Below are 17,746 nucleotides of genomic sequence, written 5' to 3' on the forward strand. Positions count from 1 at the left end.
GGAGGCCCAGTTTATTAGCCTGGATATTCCAAAATAAAGGGTTGAACAAAAAACAAAACAACAACTCTGAGGAACAGTGAAAAAAGGAATGTGCATTAGGAACTCTAAGGTAGAATGCTTCAAGGTAGAGAGGCCTGTTTAAAAATGAAGATAAAAAAGAGTTGAGGACTTATATGTACCAGGGAAGCTTTATAAGGATGGTGTTATATTATCCTTTTAATAATCCTTTAAGGTAAAAGCTGCTATTAAACCCATTTTACAATGAGGAGACTATAGAGAGATTAAGTCATTTGCCCAAGATTTCAAAACAAGGAGCCAAGTTATGGACCTCAGGCATTCTAACTCCAGGGTCTAAGGTCTAACCCCTCCAAAAATACGTCCTGTGTCTAAAAGGTGAAGAGAGATGAAAACCAAAAAGTAACTTTTGAATTTGACCCAGGAAGTGGTTGAAAACCTGTATGAGTTGTTTTGTGAAAGTAAAGAGTGTAAAGCAGTATTGGACAGGGCCCTGCGGTAATGAGGAGACGAAGCTGCGTGTTGTGAAAGAGAGGAGAAATCAAGAAATGGGGAGGGTGGCCTTGGGAAGAAAAGGATGTGAAGGGTGGGAGCTGCTGGCACCTGGCTGAGTGCTGGCCAGAGGGTTTAGCAAGGAGGGCGAGATGAAGGACAGATGGGAAGCGGATAACCTGGGAGTAAAACCCTGAGAGTGATGGAGAAGGCACCTTTTCTCCCTTTCCTGCCCGCCTTCCACTGTGAAGGCTTCGGAAGAGAGCGTGCTCTCTGTGTCCCTGACTGACTACCCAAGGGAGCAGGGTGGAGTCTCAGACAGGGGCAGGGGCTGTGGCCACACGGCCCAGTGAGCTCCGCATTCTCTCTTTGGAAGCCGATGCCCACAGATGTTCTCTGAACTCCTGCTGCTCACAGGCAGTCTCACCAGGATGCTGCTGCCCCAAGCTTCTGCTTCTCATGGGCTCCCTGACGCCTGTCTCTGTCCCTTGGTGAGTTCAGGATTCACAGTGGTTAGTACATTAAATCCTCAAGTACGGTGAGAGGATGTAACTGGATTCAGAGTCCACCTGAAGAGAACGGCTTTGACAAGAGCAGGACCATTTCTCTTCTGTCATAAGAAAAACATAATGGGGAAAGATAAGTGTAGGTTTATAGAGTTACCATCGGAAGAAGAATGATTTCTTTAATGTAATTTTATTATATAAGACGTTTATCTGAAAAAGTCTGAAGTCCAATTTCACGGTATGAAGGGCACTCCATAGCCTTATGTGTTAAACCATTGTCATCTGAACAGATTTCTCAGTGATTCTCAGATTGGGAGAGAGGGCATGCCTGCCCTTTCTAGGGTACCTGGTCAGGAGCTAAGGAGGGTAGTTTTCAAAAAATCCTGTTTAATCAATACTGTAGTCAATACTGCAATCTAACATTTAAAAATCACAAAGCATCGCCTGACCTGTGGTGGCGCAGTGGATAAAGCGTCGATCTGGAAATGCTGAGGTCGCCAGTTCGAAACCCTGGGCTTGCCTGGTCAAGGCACATATGGGAGTTGATGCTTCCTGCTCCTCCCCCCTTCTCTCTCTCTGTCTTTCTCTCCTCTCTCTCCCTCTCTGTCTCTTTCTCCTCTCTAAAAATGAATAAATAAAAAAAATTATAAAGCATTTTCATTTGAAAACATTTAGGATGACTTAGCTTTTCTTTTCTTTTTTAAAATATTCATCAATAGGATGATTTAGTTTAAAAGAGGCAAAGCAGTAATGGATTAGCCACAGTGATTTTTTTTACATCAAATTCCTGAATTAAAATTTAATTAAGAGACCTATGTTTTTTCTGTACCTTCTTTTTCTGCTTCCCATCTCTTCATTTGGAGATGTTAAGATGGGAGACAGTGTGCTATATTTGAATTGTAAGACTAAGATACTGGGCTTCAGCCCAGATTATTATTACTTGCAGAAGCTATCTTGATTAAGTTTGGAGTTTCCTTATGTTGTGCATAAGCAAAACTATTTTTAATCAGCTATTCCATATGCTTTGTACAGATAGTTTGTAATAGGCCCTGTAAAATATAGATTCTTTTAATCAGCAATGTTGGGTATAATCCTAAGGTCTAAAAACAGTCTTCTTAATTCTGATTTCTTCTTCCTATAATGAATAAACAGAGTGCAGTTCTTGTGGCAATAGCGTGTTACGAATCATTTCATAAAAGAAAATAAAATTAGATTTCATCTATGTGAGTTATTGCGGACATTTACAAGAATCTGACTTCCAAATCCTTCCAACCCTAATCTTTGGATTTGCATAATGGGTTTCTCCTTTCAGGATTTTCCAGTTGAAAGGCTTTGAAGTTCCAAGGCAAAAACTAAAATAAATTGAAAATTTGTATAATTTCAAAGTTAATGCTTGAAATATAGTGGTATAATTCGAAAGTACATGGAAGGGGAAACTCATAAAATGAGTCTCTGACTTAATGTTTTGAAGCTTTAGCCCTGGCCGGTTGGTTCAGCAGCAGAATGTCAGCCCAGCATGTTGAAGTCCCAGGTTAGATTCCCGGTCAGGGCACACAGAAGCACCCATCTGCTTCTCCACCGCTCCCCTCTCCCTTCTCTCTCTCTCTCTCTCTCTCTCTCTTTCTCTCTCTTCCTCTTCACAGCCATGGCTTAAATGGTTCAAGCAAGTTGGCCCCAGCTGCTGAGGATGGCTCCATGGCCTCACCTCAGGGGCTGGAGTGACTCAGATGCTGAGCAACAGAGCAGCGGCCCCAGATGGGCAGAGCATCCCTGGTAGGGGGCTTGCCAGTTGGATCCTGGTTGGGACAAATGTGGGAGTCTGTCTCTGCCTCTCCGCCTCTCACTTAATAAAACAAAAGAAAAGAAACTTTGTAGTAGGAAGATAATATGCAACATTCCTAATGATTATTCAAAAAATATAAAGTAAGCCTTGCTCATTAATAGTGGTTTCATCATTAAATTGTTTAAAAACAGTCGATCCTCAACTTGAACCCAAGTGTTTGATTCCAGAGCCCTTGCTCTTTTCACTCCTTCATGTCAACATTAAAACATTTTTTGGGCCCTGGCCGGTTGGCTCAGTGGTAGAGCGTCAGCCTGGCGTGCAGGGGACCCGGGTTCGATTCCCGGCCAGGGCACATGGGAGAGGCGCCCATCTGCTTCTCCAACCCCCCCCCCCTTCCTCTCTGTCTCTCTCTTCCCCTCCCGCAGCCAAGGCTCCATTGGAGCAAAGATGGCCCGGGCGCTGGGGATGGCTCCTTGGCCTCTGCCCCAGGCGCTAGAGTGGCTCTGGTTGAGGCAGAGCGACACCCTGGAGGGGCAGAGCATCGCCCCCTGGTGGACAGAGCTTCACCCCTGGTGGGCGTGCCGGGTGGATCTCGGACGGGCGCATGCGGGAGTCTGTCTGACTGTCTCTCCCCGTTTCCAGCTTCAGAAAAAAAACAAAAACAAAAACATTTTTTGAATAAGGATGTCAATTTATCAAAGCTACAGAGTGTTCTTAGAAATTACAAAGCTGGGGCAACCCCTTTCTATTTACTAGATGGGGTGCTACTCGATTCATGAATTGCTAAATAAAGCCAATTAGATCTTTAGAAAAAAAGAAATTACAAAGCTGAATTTAGTGACTAAAGTGAAATCATTATCATGATATTGATAATGGAGATGGAATTACTTTCTTTGTCCAAGCTCAAAATCACATTCCCATCATGGAGTAGGATGAAGGCTGTTACGTGAATGTATTAAATTGATCATTATATCAGCCTGACTTGTGGTGGCGCAGTGGATAAAGCGTCGACCTGGAAATGCTGAGATCACCGGTTCAAAACCCTGGGCTTGCCTGGTCAAGGCACATATGGGAGTTGATGCTTCCTGTTCCTCCTCTCTCTCTCTCTCTCTCTCTCTCTTCTAAAATGAATAAATAAAAATAAATAAATAAATAAATAAATTGATCATTATATCAGCTACCAAACTGTCCAAAGTCTTACTCTTTTAGATTACTTTCATAGATTTTTATATATGAACTTGCTTGCATTTTTGTATTTATTGTGGCTTTTTTTCCCCATGATGAAGCCATTCATTCATTCATTCATTCAACGATTTATATACTAAGTGCCTACTATATGCCAAGAAGTATATATATACTAAGTCCCAGGAATAACACAGTGAACAGACAGAATTTCTTGTGAATATAGAAGATTCTTCTCTCCTTCCTCTTTTTTTGACCTGCTGTAGGCATGGAAAAATAAAGCAACAGGCAGACTTTAAGAACGTGGCTGTCTTTTTCTAAAAGTTCAGTAAGAGATGCTAACATTTTATGTTAGGTTTCATGAAACTCTGAAAAGGCAGATTGGTCTTGGATTTAATTTTTAGTAGTTTAGAATAAAATTAGGTATAATAGTAATGAATTCATGTGTACTCCCATATAATTCATGGTATGTATTCGGCCTAACCCTTTACTGAGTTAAATTCAATCGCATTTAACAAGATACTTTTTAGCAGCCCATTTCTACATATCAATGTACCAGTAACTTCATTCTTGAATTTTCTGTTTTCTGAATTTCCAAGATAGGAAAGCATAAATTTCTTAGAATGAATACAGGGCTAGGAACATGTCTTACTATAACCAGGTATCTATAACCAGGTATCTATAACCAGGTATCTAGTTTTGGGTTCCCATTAGCTGTTCCAAAACCAATTTCCACTCCTAAAGGATACTTTTGTTGAAACATTTTACATTGGTTTGGAATTGTAAGATTGTGTAATTCCAGATTCCACTTTAATGAGATTTTCTGTCTCAATCCTTGTGTTTGGGGACACAAAGAATAGCACGGCCCCAGCAATTATACATTCTATATCCCAGTGGATTGTTTGCCTATTTAATGCACTGTTTTTCAATCTGTTATTTCTTCTGACTGGGCTTCTGAATATGCTTATTCTTTGCTGATGTTGTGGTTTGTTTTTAGCTGCTGATTTGTAGTCAGACTGTACCGGAGGGGTAACAAAAGCCCTTCATTTTGCCATGTGAAGATTTTTAGGCATTTCCTCCCAAAAGCTCTTTCTGAGTGACTTGAGATTTTTGCAGCAGCCACAGGATCCAACTTGAGCTGCATTCGCAGCAGCTCTACTGATTAAAAGAATCTGCTTACATTAGCACTTTTAGGAAGCAAGGAGACAGCTTTGCTGACACTATGGAGTTGTGCAAACCACAGATGGTCTTCTTGCTGGAAATTACTGGAAAGGACTACAAGCGCTGGGTCCTTGGGGCACAGCTATTCACACGTACCCACGTGTGTATGTGTAACGTGTGCATTTGTGGAACTGCACACCAAGTGAATGGGCAGAGGGTAAATTTGGATGCTACTGCTGGTCCTGTAGATTCCTGTGGAATTTCATAAAGTGCTTTCACATAAGTGAACACATTTTATGCTCACAATAACTCTCTTGGGTAAAGTAGGCGGGTGGTACCATGATAGATTGAGACCTAGACAGTCTAGGTTCTTGTCCAAAGTCTCGTGCCTAGTAAGTGTCAGAGCTGAAATTTATCTCCTAAATCCAAAGGTGGCGTTTTGGTCAAAATGTCCTAATTGGATCCCAGCTTCCCTAATTTTTAGCCCTTTCTCTAAACTTCAACTGACCTGTCAACAACTATGGTGTATTATACCTACCTCATAGGTTTGTAGCGGTCAATGAATGAAATAATGTTTATATAGCATGTGGCCTAGACCCTGTACATTATAAAAGCTCAATGACTGTTTATGTTTGCTTGTGTTTTTGTTTGAAGAAAAAAGTGTATATAATACTTATTATTGTTCCAAGTATCCTTAGTGCTTTTTATACATATTAACAATCCTCATGGCAATTTTATGACATAGTTATTATTAATATGTCCATTTTACATATGAGCAAACAGGCAAGGAGAGGTTCAGAGAATTAACCAAAGTTTCACAGCTGGTAAATACCAGATTTGGGATTCTGGCTTCCATGTAATCTTAACCACTCAGCTGTAACTCTCAACGTACACCGTCTAAAAGGGGAAGATGTGCTTTTACATACTGATGCTATACCACCTTAAATCCGTATGACCTAGGGAACGTTCCCGTTATACTATAGGATTACTTTACTATTTTTTTAGTAATTAAAATATAGTATAGATTTTCTCAACTGTTTCCCAGGATATAGTAACATTATACTAAATGGACAGTAGAAGGTCCATTTTCTTCCCAGATAGCTACGGAACTCAGGACTATGTAGCTCTAATGCAGGTACTATTTGGAATCCACAGGATGGAAGAAATAATTCCAGTTAAGAAGTCAAAATAATTGAAGATTTTTTTTTCTTATGCAAGTAAGTCATATCAGAAATTAGTTTAGGCTTAAGGTAGAATTTTATTATGCAGGGTTTAGACAAAATGACAGAGATGATTTAAAGATGCAGAGCCTGATAGACAAAGAAAGATGAAAAGTATTGCCTGGTTGTGATTTAGAGCAGTGGTCCCCAACCTCTATTGGGCCACGGACCGGTTTAATCTCAGAAAATATTTTCACGGACCAGCCTTTAGGGTAGGACGGATAAATGTATCACATGACTGAGACAAGCGTCAAGAGTGAGTCTTAGACAGATGTAACAGAGGGAATCTGGTCGTTTTTTAAAAATAAAACATCGTTCAGACTTAAATATAAATAAAACGGAAATAATGTAAGTTATTTATTCTTTTTCTGCAGACTGGTACCAAATGGCCCACGGACCAGTACTGGTCCATGGCCCGGGGTTTGGGAACCACTGATTTAGAGGGAAGATGGTAGAAGGGTGGAGATGGTTAGAAGATGAAAACCCCACAATGTGAGAGGCAAAGGGAAAGTAAGACCAAGTGCATGACAGGTAATAAATAGTACATGTAATAAAGGGCTAAAAGTAAAGAAACTTAGAAAGCTTCTTCACGGAGAAAGCTGTTGACATAGAGAATTGACCCAGACCTTTGAGAGAAGCCCTCTGTTGTGGGCAATGGAAAGCCACATTCAGTCACTGCTGGCACAAGTCCTGGGCTTTGGGATGTCCATGAGCTCATTTAGGTCAAAAGATTTATGTGTCCCTCTCAAGCAATACTTTGGAAAATGGGTGGAAAATGTGTTTCCAGTAAAGCAGAAATAAGTTATGCATGCATATGATTCAGAAAATTTAGCTGAGTACTCTGAGTAATTCTACTTAAATTGGTTGCCCCTTGTTTTCTATAGTTGCTCAGATTTCACATTTTATCACTGGCCTGCCGGGCTTCTGCTCCTTGGAGAACTAGTTGAAATGGCATGAACCCTATTTTTACAGAGTAAGAAAGTAAAAAACTCTTTACATTTCCTTTCTAATTTTTGTCTTTACTACCTCATGGCTCTCTGGTCTCAACCTCTGCTTATGAGTTTGATGTTTTAAGTCAACTCCACACTGATTTGAAAAAAAAAATGTATACACCCAAGTAATGTATCAATGAATTAACTTATTTTCCAGAAGATTTGGGGACTTGCACAATAGAAATATCATCTCGCACACAACGCAAAGGACTGTCATTCAGCTTGTCCTCTATTACTTTCCATTTCTTCCCCCGAATCCATGCTTCAAAATAGGTGAAACTTCCTACAAAACGCAGAGCAGCCCATGCGGACTTGATGTCTATCTGAAGTAGGGCGGCAGGAAAGAGGCCTGAAAAGCTGAGAGAGTTTCCTCAGCGTCCCCTGAGTGTTTGAACAACAAAATTCTGTCCTCGCCTTACATCCTCATATAAAGAGATCGGAGCCTCCGTCATCGACAGCATCCTACGTGGGCGGTAGGCTAGGCCCTTCTCAGGGGAGGTTTTCTCAATCCTCAGAACGTCTCTGGGAAAGTTTTATCCCCCATTTTATTGATGAGGCCCCTGAGTCTCAAAAAATTGTTTAACATTGTTACCAACATTGGAGTGCGTGTGGGAAAGGGTAGGAATCTGCTCAAAAGGAGGAACAGGAAGGGACAAAAACTATAAAACACCAGATGGTCTGCCTATTGGAGTCAGGCCAAGGGGGATGGCTTCTCTCTTCTTTTTTTCCTCCAAGACGTCAACACTTACTTTCCTTTGGAATTACAAAGCACATTAAGCAAAGATTCCCCCCCTCCCCCCCGCTGCCTCTGAAGAGATTGTTTTAGTCTCTCTTTATTACCAGGTACACCTACATATTCCATATGCTGTATTTACATTTCTTTAACACTTTTAATTAAGACATTGTTAAAAATTTAGAAAGGTTTCTCCTTTCGTGAAATTGGGAAATTGAAGGTAGCATTTAGCTGGTTTCCTTGTCAACCATAGTAGTCATTTTTAGAATCTTTAGGGGAGTATTTCGGTTACCCACACAGTTCTGCTTTCTAAGAACGTAAAAGTAGAAGTCTTTTCTTAAGCAAGCCAGCAAACCTTTTAGCAGTGTTCCAGGCTCCCACAACAGCAGTGAGAACATGATCCCCTTCAGGTCTTGACTGGGGAAGGGCAAAAAGGAGAGGGAAAACACCAAAGGGCCATTTCCTGCCTGCCTTTGGCCTTCGGAGGCCAGAGCCATGTTTTCTGCTCATTCTGAAGAGGTTGTAGAAAGAAAGGACTGTGGGACACGTAGAGATTCTGAAGTAATGTAGCACTTCATTAATTATATCATTGAGTAATTTCTCAAATATAAGCCATTCCATAACCTGTAAATAACAAAGTCTCCAAGATGAGACTTCAGTCACTCTGATCAATTCTAAAACAGGCCAATATTAGTTTCCAGTGATAAAATATTCTATGTAAATTTGAATAAAACCTGTCACATTTACATTTTGAAAATAATTTTTGCCAAGAACTGGAGAGCACTTGGCTTTCTTTCTCTAAAATTTAGCAACTTTCCTTTACATCCCTACTCTCCCAAACTCCCTTTCTACCCCCAAAACTTGGTTTATATTGAAATTCTAATTTAACTTTGAAGTAAAGTTTATAAAATGAACTACAGAATATTGATAGTTTTGTTGGTGATAACAGTAAAATGTGGGTGATTTGTGGGAGTTTATAGGGTTCAGTGTAATATCTCTAGTATAGTCTCGGTCTTTGTGTGTCTAAGTTGCTTTTCTGGAAAGCCGTGCTGGGACAAATTAATTTTGTTTCCCTGGTGACCAGCAACTTATTTCTTAACTACAGTACTTCTTATTAATGTTAATACCTTCTGTGGTTGCACATAGCACAACTGTAACTTCTAGCTCCAGCCTGCAAATTCTGGGCTAAGACAAGAAGGTGCCAGTGGGAAGGCGAAGTTGTTAATAAAAAGTAGATGACCCTGCACAAAGTGACCCATGCTTCCTCAAGTATGTGGTTCACTGGGGACTGCTGGTGGCTACTCCTTGAAGGACATTGCATGGAGTATGCTTAACTTTGAGGTACAGTCTTCAACCTCAATTCAGTAAAGCAACCAGAGTGATTCTCCTAAATTAGGTGATCACACAATGACTCCTTTGCTCAAACCCTCTCTTGGCCTCATCCTAATGACCTTGAAGCTTTCTGTGATCTGCTGTCATTCCCGTGCCCCCAGCACCACCTTCTGACTTCAGCTCCTGCTCCTCAGCCTCCCTTTCGCTGTTCCAGACACACCGTGTTCCTCTAAGGCAGTGTTTTTCAACCATGTGCCGCGAGACATGGTCAGGTATGCCGTGGGGAAATTAAACATGGGTCCCCAAACTATGGCCCGTGTGCCGGATACGGCCTGCGGAGGCTATTTATCCAGCCCACCGCCAGCTGCCTCCATCCGAACATAAACATTCCCCTCACAATCCCTCCGGCTATCAGCGACAGGAAGAGTGGAGGCACAGGGAATGCTCACTGACCAATCACCTTCTAGGATTCATCCCAACCACTAGCGATGAACCAATAGTAGGCCGCCTCTCATCCACACTCAGGAAGGTCCCCGCTCAGGCTGCTGTGCATTTGTCATTGTGTGGCCGCAGCGAGTAGTTGAAACTGCTACTCCCCTTGGTCCCGATTTCTAATCCTGGTCAGGACTGGAGGTAAATGTTGCCACCACTAGATGAAGCCTCAGCCTCAGCTGGTTATGTCTATCCTGATGGTGTATATAGATATTTGACCTTTTTCTTTTTAAAAGAGGCCCTGCAGAGGGTGATATACAATGCATCACAATGTCATCTATATTGTATATGGCCTCCTGAAGGGTCATCTTCTTAAAGAGCTCAAATCTCTATATACACCATCAAAACAGACAGAACCAAGGCCCCTGTACCCAGCTGACCATGGGATTTGAACCCACAACCTCAGAGAGAACTCTAGTATTTATCAGAATCCTTACCTAGAAAGCAGACTTCTCAATCTGACAGTAGAGATACTCTGAGGACTTATGATGTTACACAAGTACCCAACATTTTCTAAAATTGATTTTGTCCAGTCTCTATATAGAGAAAGTATTTGCCAAATTGATTTGAACCTACAACCTTGATGAAAGCTCCAGTATCTATTAGCGGGACTGTATATATATGAGGGGATACATGGGACTGTATATATGAGGTTACATGGGACTGTATATGAGGGGATGTTACGTGGGACTGTATTTATAAGGGGATGTTACGTGGGACTGTATATATGAGGGGGTTATCCTTTTTTATTTAACTTTTTTAAATAAATGTAATTTATTTAAACTTTAAATAAATTCTAACAGTTAGAGTGTCACTTTGTGTCATTTTGGTAGGTGGTGTGCCCCAGGATTTTGTAAATGTAAAAAACGTGCCGTGGCTCAAAAGAGGTTGAAAATCACTGCTCTAAGGCATGAAGCAAGGTCCCTATTTGCTGAATTGCTGCGCCCCCAGGGATGCTCCTAGCTCCTTCCCTCTGGTCCTTCCTACAAGCGCATGCACCTGCGCCTGTATTCCATGTCCCTTGTACTTCACTTGATTTTAACCCATCTCGCTTTTTACTACCTGATTTATCATTTGTTGGTTGTTATTTACTTACCACTTGTCTACCTCCATAGGAACGAGGACTCGGTGACGGTGGAGGTTTTCCCGGTTTAGTTCACTGCGTATCCCTGGTGCCCAGAAGAGTCCCTGGTGCAGAGCAGCCAGTCAAGGAAAGAATGACCAGTCCCTTTCAGCTCCCGAGTGGCGTGGCAGGGGGATGGCGATGAGGAGCCACCCCCAACGGGGAAAGGCTTATTCCTTAGATTCACTGTAGCCTCGCTGTCTCTGGGAGGCTACAGGCCAGTAATACCATGCTTTCTTTTTACTGTCACCTTTTTGTGGCACATTGCCATTCAGTAACTATATTATAATCTTCATTGTAAATGAATAAGTTAAAAAGTTAATTTCTTATGGAAACTTGATGGAAGTATTACATATACCCAGAAAAACTGTAAAAGTATCGATTAGATTTTCACAAAATAAATACATCCTGGTACCAGAATCGGGATCTGCCAGAAGCCCCTTCATGTCTCCATTGGTGTATGTATGCAGTCCCCAGCAGTCATCCCACCCACACTTTTATTTTTACTCAGTTAATTGAGGTGATACCAGTTAATAAGACTACACAGGTTTCAGGAATACGATTCTATAGTCCAGCATCTGTATATTGGATTGTGTTCACCACCTTCTAGCATCATTTATCTCCCTTCTACCCTCTCTTACCTCCCTCCACCCGTTTCCCTCTTCTAATCCCCCTTCTGTTGTCTTAATATCATAGGTAATGTTGCTTTTGCTTGAACTTTATATAAATGAATCATATAGTATGTACTTTCTTGCATTTTTGTTTTTGTTTTTGTTTTTAATGAGAGAGAGAGGGACAGACAGGAAGGGAGAGAGATGAGAAGCATCAACTCATAGTGGCAGCACCTTAGTTGTTCACTGATTGCTTTCTCATGTGTGCCTTGACCGGGGAGCTACAGCAGACCGAGTGACCCCTTGCTCAAGCCAGTGACCTTCGGCTCAAGCTAGCGACCATGGGGTCATATCTATGATCCTATGTTCAAGCCAGTGGCCCTGTGCTCAAGCCAGTGACCCCACGCTCCAGCTGGATGAACCTGCACTCAAGCTGTTGACCTTAGGGTTTTGAATCTAGGTCCTCAGTGTCCCAGGCCAAAGCTCTATCCATTGCACCACTGCCTGGTCAGGCCTTTTAGCATTATTTTTTTATGAAAGCCACCCATGCTGTTGCAAATAGTTGTAGTTTAGCCTGACCAGGCGGTGGCGCAGTGGATAGAGCATCGGACTGCAATGCAGAGGACCCGGGTTCGGAACCCCGAGGTCACCAGCTTGAGTGCGGGCTCATCTGGTTTGAGGAAAAAACCCACCAGCTTGAACCCAGGGTCGCTGGCTCCAGCAAGGGGTTACTCGGTCTGCTGAAGGCCCGCAGTCAAGGCACATGTGAGAGAGCAATCAATGAACAACTAAGGTGTTGCAACACGCAATGAAAAACTAATGATTGATGCTTCTCATCTCTCTCCGCTCCTGTCTGTCTGTCCCTGTCTATCCCTCTCTCTGACTCACTCTCTGTCTCTGTAAAAAATAAATAAATAAATAAATAAATAAATAAATAAATATTAAATAGTTATAGTTTATTTACTTATATTGCTATATAAAATTCAATTTTATAAATATTATCACAGTTTATTCTACCATTTCTACTATGAGTAGACATTGGGGTTATTTTTGTTTTTTGTGTACTATAAATAGTACTTTTGTGAACATTCTTGACTGTATCTCTGGGAAAACATATCCATAAATTTGTGTAGGATACTTTCTGGGAATAGATTTGCTGAATCAAGAGATGCTTGCCTCCGCAGAGCAGACAGTACAAGACAGCTGTCTAAAGTGGTTGGCCCACGTTATAATCCCACCAACATTGCTGGAGAATTCCAACTGCTCCTCATCCCAACACTTTATACCATGTCTTTTACATTTTGGTTATCTTGGTAGGTGTGTTATTAGTGTAATACATTTTTTTTTGTTGTTGTGTGACAGAGACAAAGCAAGACAGAGAGAGGGACAGTTAGGGATAGACAGGAAGGTAGAGAGGTGAGAAGCATCAGTTCTTCATTGTGGCACCTTAGTTCTTCATTGATTGCTTTCTCATATGTGCCTTGACCAGGGGGCTATAGCAGACTGAGTGACCCCTTGCTTAAGCCAGCGACCTTGGGCTCAAGCTGGTGGGCCTTGCTCAAATCAGATGAACCCTTGCTCAAGTCGCAAACTTGGGGCTCAAACCTGTGTCCTCTACGTCCCAGTCTGACACTCTATCTACTGCACCACCACCTGGTTAGGCAGTGCAATACAGTCTTCATTTATATTTCTTATGACTAAGGCCATTGAATACTTATTAATGAATTTGTTGGCAATTTGGATAAAGCAAGTCAGTTTTCATAAATATTAAGTCAGTAATAGAGGTTATATGTGGATATTGCAGACAAAATGCAGGTGATAATGAGTTAAACTACAATTTAGTAAACACTACTTTTATTCATGAATCCTATACTATTGACACATTCTATTTTTTTTTTTTTTTTGTATTTTTTCCGAAGCCAGAAACAGGGAGGCAGTCAGACAGACTCCCGCATGCGCCCGACCAGGATCCACCCGGCACGCCCACCAGGAGGCGATGCTCTGCCCATCCAGGGCGTCGCTCTGTTGCGACCAGAGCCACTCTAGCTCCTGAGGCAGAGGCCACAGGGCCATCCTCAGCACCCGGGCCATATTTGCTCCAATGGAGCCTTGGCTGCGGGAGGGGAAGAAAGAGACAGAGAGAAAGGAGAGGGGGAGGGGTGGAGAAGCAGATGGGCGCTTCTCCTGTGTGTCCTGGTCGGGAATTGAACCCAGGACTCCTGCACGCCAGGCCGACACTCTACCACTTAGCCAACTGGCCAGGGCCAACACATTCTATTTCTTTAATGAAGCTTTTGCTCTGGTAAATTCAGATTACTAGCAGCTCATTGGGAGTTAGTGATGAATAACCCTCTCTGGAAAGTGGCATGGGGCTGCCGAGGTTCATGTTTTAGGAAGCCCTCTACAGGAGGCCATGCTGAAGCTGAGTCTAGCAGGGTGGTGCAGAAAATGAAAATTAATGTACTGTATTTCCAGGAAATAGAAATAAAGCCTGGAGGTGAGAAGATGTATGAATGTTTAGAAAACTGCAAATGTTCAGGTGTGATTACTAAAATCATAAAATAAAATTACCAATTTGTTTTTTATAGAGAATCAGACTTGAAAAAAAGAATACAATGTTGGCTTCCAGAAGTATTCAGGGCCAAGAGTAAGATGGGCTTTTAGGGTTCAGTGACATTACAAATATCAAGTTATGCAACTTGAAGTATTTGAATTTAGCTTATATTGTTTACCAGTGATTTGTACACCAAGAGAAACATTCTCATGCATGAGTGGGAAAAAGGTTTTATGGATAGCTTTTTTTGCTGTCCAAGTTTGGCCTGGTGTCAGCTCTTTAAAATGCAGACGTGAGCCATACTTTTATTGTCACTGAGAGTGTGCGGAGAAGCAACGTGAGCTCTGTAATTTTCACAGCTGAGACGCTGATACAGACGGAACAGCAGAGCGCTGGCAGCCCCTGCTCGCCCAGATCATCATTTCATTATCCTTTCCTGGGTTACAGTCATTTCTTTCTAACTAGTGTTTGACTAGCGCATTAAAAAAATACTCCTTTCAGAACCAAGAGCAATGGCCAAATGCATTATCTGTGACACCACATTTTAGTTTGCTATTATTAGCAAAACAGAAGTCCTTTTAGCACCTTACATTTTAACATGTTTTAGTGAAACCTTTCCAAATGGTTAGGGAGAAGATTTCTTTTTCTCTACTAGTTTCAAAAATAGTTGGAGAATTCAAAATCTTCTCAGGGGGGTTTATAATTTCTGAATAAACTTTGTTCTATTTAGAGCCAAACATAACACAGTTGTTAAAAAATAAATAAAATAAAGGTGGAGGTCAATGTGAAACGAGTGTACCTCTTCCTCAGTCAGCAGTCACCGCATGTGGTATTCTTTGCCTGTAGGTTGAAGAAAAAGTCCCAGTCGGTGGATATCTCCGCTCCCGGGTTCAACCCTTTAGCCGGCGCAGGAAAGCCAATGCCGCAAGCCAGTAAGCCCCCTGCACCCAAGACGCCGCCGGTCATTGAAGAAGAGCAGAACAACACGGCGAATAACCAGAAGCACCCTGCCCGGAGGAGCGAGCTGAAGCGGTTCTACACCATCGGTGAGCACTGGCGCGTTCCGGTAGGGAATAGATGGGGTCTGTCTAGGCAGCACTGAGACTGGGAGGGTCTAAGTGACATGCTCCCTTACTTATATAAATATAATGTGCGACTCTTTCTGACGGGGGTAGCCAACCTTTTTATACCTACCGCCCACTTTTGTATCCATAGTAATGGTGATTTATAAAGTAGGGAGGTAACTTTACTTTATAAAATTTATAAAGCAGAGTTACAGCAAGTTAAAGCATATAATAATAATTACTTACCAAGCACCTTATGTCAGATTTTCACTAAGTTTGGCAGAATAAATCTTTATAAAACAACTTACTCTAGTTAAATCTATCTTTTTATTTATACTTTGGTTGCTCTGCTACCTCCCACCATGAAAGCTGGAACTCCCACTAGTGGGCGGTAGGGACTAGGTTGACTACCACTGGACAACGTGCATATCTTTCTGCTGCATTTCCTAATGTGGTTTGAACATGAAGATGGAAAAATACCGAAAACCTTCAGCAAAGTTAAGTAAGAGAGCAGGCTGGAGGACCCTCTCTATCTGGCCTGAGGGGAGTCAAGTATATAGCAGGTCTTCCACGTTTTCAGCCTAGGTGCTGCCATTTTCGTTTTCGCTGTTCTTGGGCCAGCGCCATTTTTGGGTTTTAGTTTTTGTTCTTTTCTTTTTCCCTGGAGGCTCTCCAGTCTCTGTCCCTATTCTGTCAGTTTGTTGAGACAGCGGTTGATGTCGGCCTGTAACTAACAAAGCCACTGACAAAATAGAAAGTTTCTCCATTCTGAGGGAGAACAGATGGCACTGTAGGTCTGTTCTGGGCCCCCACAGTACCTCGCTTTGAGGAGATTTAATCGCACCCAGAGCCGGTCCTGTGACAGGGTCTGTGGAGAGGGTCTTGTGGGTCTCACTTTTATTCCCAGGTAGAATAATGTCCTATAATTTTAACTTAGAGTGTTGTAGGTAATCAATCTAAATGAGTTGAGTTACCGGCTTTTATGTACAATATTTGTCAATCATGCCTTTATCCATGCTTTTCAAGTAACGAAAACAATTTTCAGTGTCTTAGGTCGATTTAGACAAAAAGTTGCCAAACATATGGTATACAGTGGAGGGTGTGCATAGAGGAGATCAATCTACCTAGGAAGAGGATGGGTGCTTTGGCCTCGTATATTATTTTATTTTGGAGAGATCTGGTCATATCCAAAAGCCTCAGTAGTACAGATTGTGTCTTAATGAGTTTACCAAAGTTATATCAAAGAGATTTTTGAAATTTTTTTTCTCAGATATTTTATTCTCCCTATCTAGAAATGATAATCAGGAGATCCTATTTCTAATTCTGAGTTCCACACCAATTTTCTGTATGACCCTGTCAAGTCATTTTCCTGTGTCTTTGGATTAAATTACTTCCCTTTGAGCTTGAAGACATGCCTCCATGTAGGTCTGGTAGTATCTTCATTTCCATTACTTTATGTAGCCACTCTTCCTATATCTACTCTCAGGGTTCCTCTTTATAGATTAAGATGTTTAAGTCTTATTTTCCAATAGGCAGCGAGCATGATGTCTTTAAGGATGTCAATAGTCAACTAATGAGAATTGATATATGACTGTATAGACAGGTTCATTTTCCCATTCTTAAAACTTATTGTGGCATATTTCTACAAATCAATCAAGAGAGGCCCATAAATTTTATACCACTGCCTTTCCATTTTCCAGTTGTTTTCTCCTCCTGCCCTTCAACATGTCCACTACCTTCTATTGCTTTTCTGATTTATTAACTGGCTAGGAAGACTCAGTATTTTGCCTTTGGAAAATAGTTTACCATACAAACTCAGTACTTTCTCAGGACGAGAAAATGAGAAAGACTGACCAGGTTGGCCACAGGAAATAGAGAGCTATACCTAAAAAATAGAGGTCTAAATGGCGAGTTTGACTGCAGAAGTAACTGTGAGTTATTTTAAATAGCTCTACCTCTAGTGAAGTTTTAATTATTGAATTTGAAGCACTCGGACTCATAATCGATGTCAACGGCATGTCTATTATGTTAAAATCGCCAGCTGAATTAGGTACTTCACTTGTTTATGTAACCCTTCTCCTAACTTGGATCTGGAGACATTTTTAAGGCTGAAATGTTTGCAACCATGTAATCACCTGCATTGAAAGATAATTTCACAAAAGAAGTCTATGTCAACATCCTTCAGTGGAAGTATTGGTAACGAACAATAACCATTAAAATGACCATTATTGGGAATTCTATATACCTGCCACAAGTTCAGCTCCTTTCTTCTGCCTCGCTCACTCTCAGAAAAACTCTGAGAGTTATACTCCTTATTTTTATAGATGAGAGATAGAACCTTAGAGAATTAAAGAAGGAGATATGATCCAGAGATAGCAGACTCCGCAAATGAATTAACTTTCTCTTGTGACATTTTGTAGTCAGCCTTCTGTGTCACTCAGAAGGATACATCCCCCCTCTGCGCAGAGATGAGCTAGAGAAGTTTC

At 41.5% G+C, this 17,746-nt stretch overlaps 1 protein-coding gene across 1 annotated transcript in view; it reads left to right on the forward strand.

The window, feature by feature from the left end:
* Positions 1 to 17,746, forward strand: part of OXR1 (oxidation resistance 1) — a 507,670-nt gene that overhangs the window by 245,058 nt on the left and 244,866 nt on the right. Inside the window, exon 3 of the mRNA XM_066379348.1 lies at positions 15,043 to 15,242. Within this exon, the coding sequence (XP_066235445.1) occupies positions 15,043 to 15,242 (200 nt within the window). The remainder of the gene's footprint in view (positions 1 to 15,042; positions 15,243 to 17,746) is intronic.

Source organism: Saccopteryx leptura, chromosome 3 (assembly GCF_036850995.1).
Source record: "Saccopteryx leptura isolate mSacLep1 chromosome 3, mSacLep1_pri_phased_curated, whole genome shotgun sequence".
Taxonomy (NCBI): domain Eukaryota; kingdom Metazoa; phylum Chordata; class Mammalia; order Chiroptera; family Emballonuridae; genus Saccopteryx; species Saccopteryx leptura.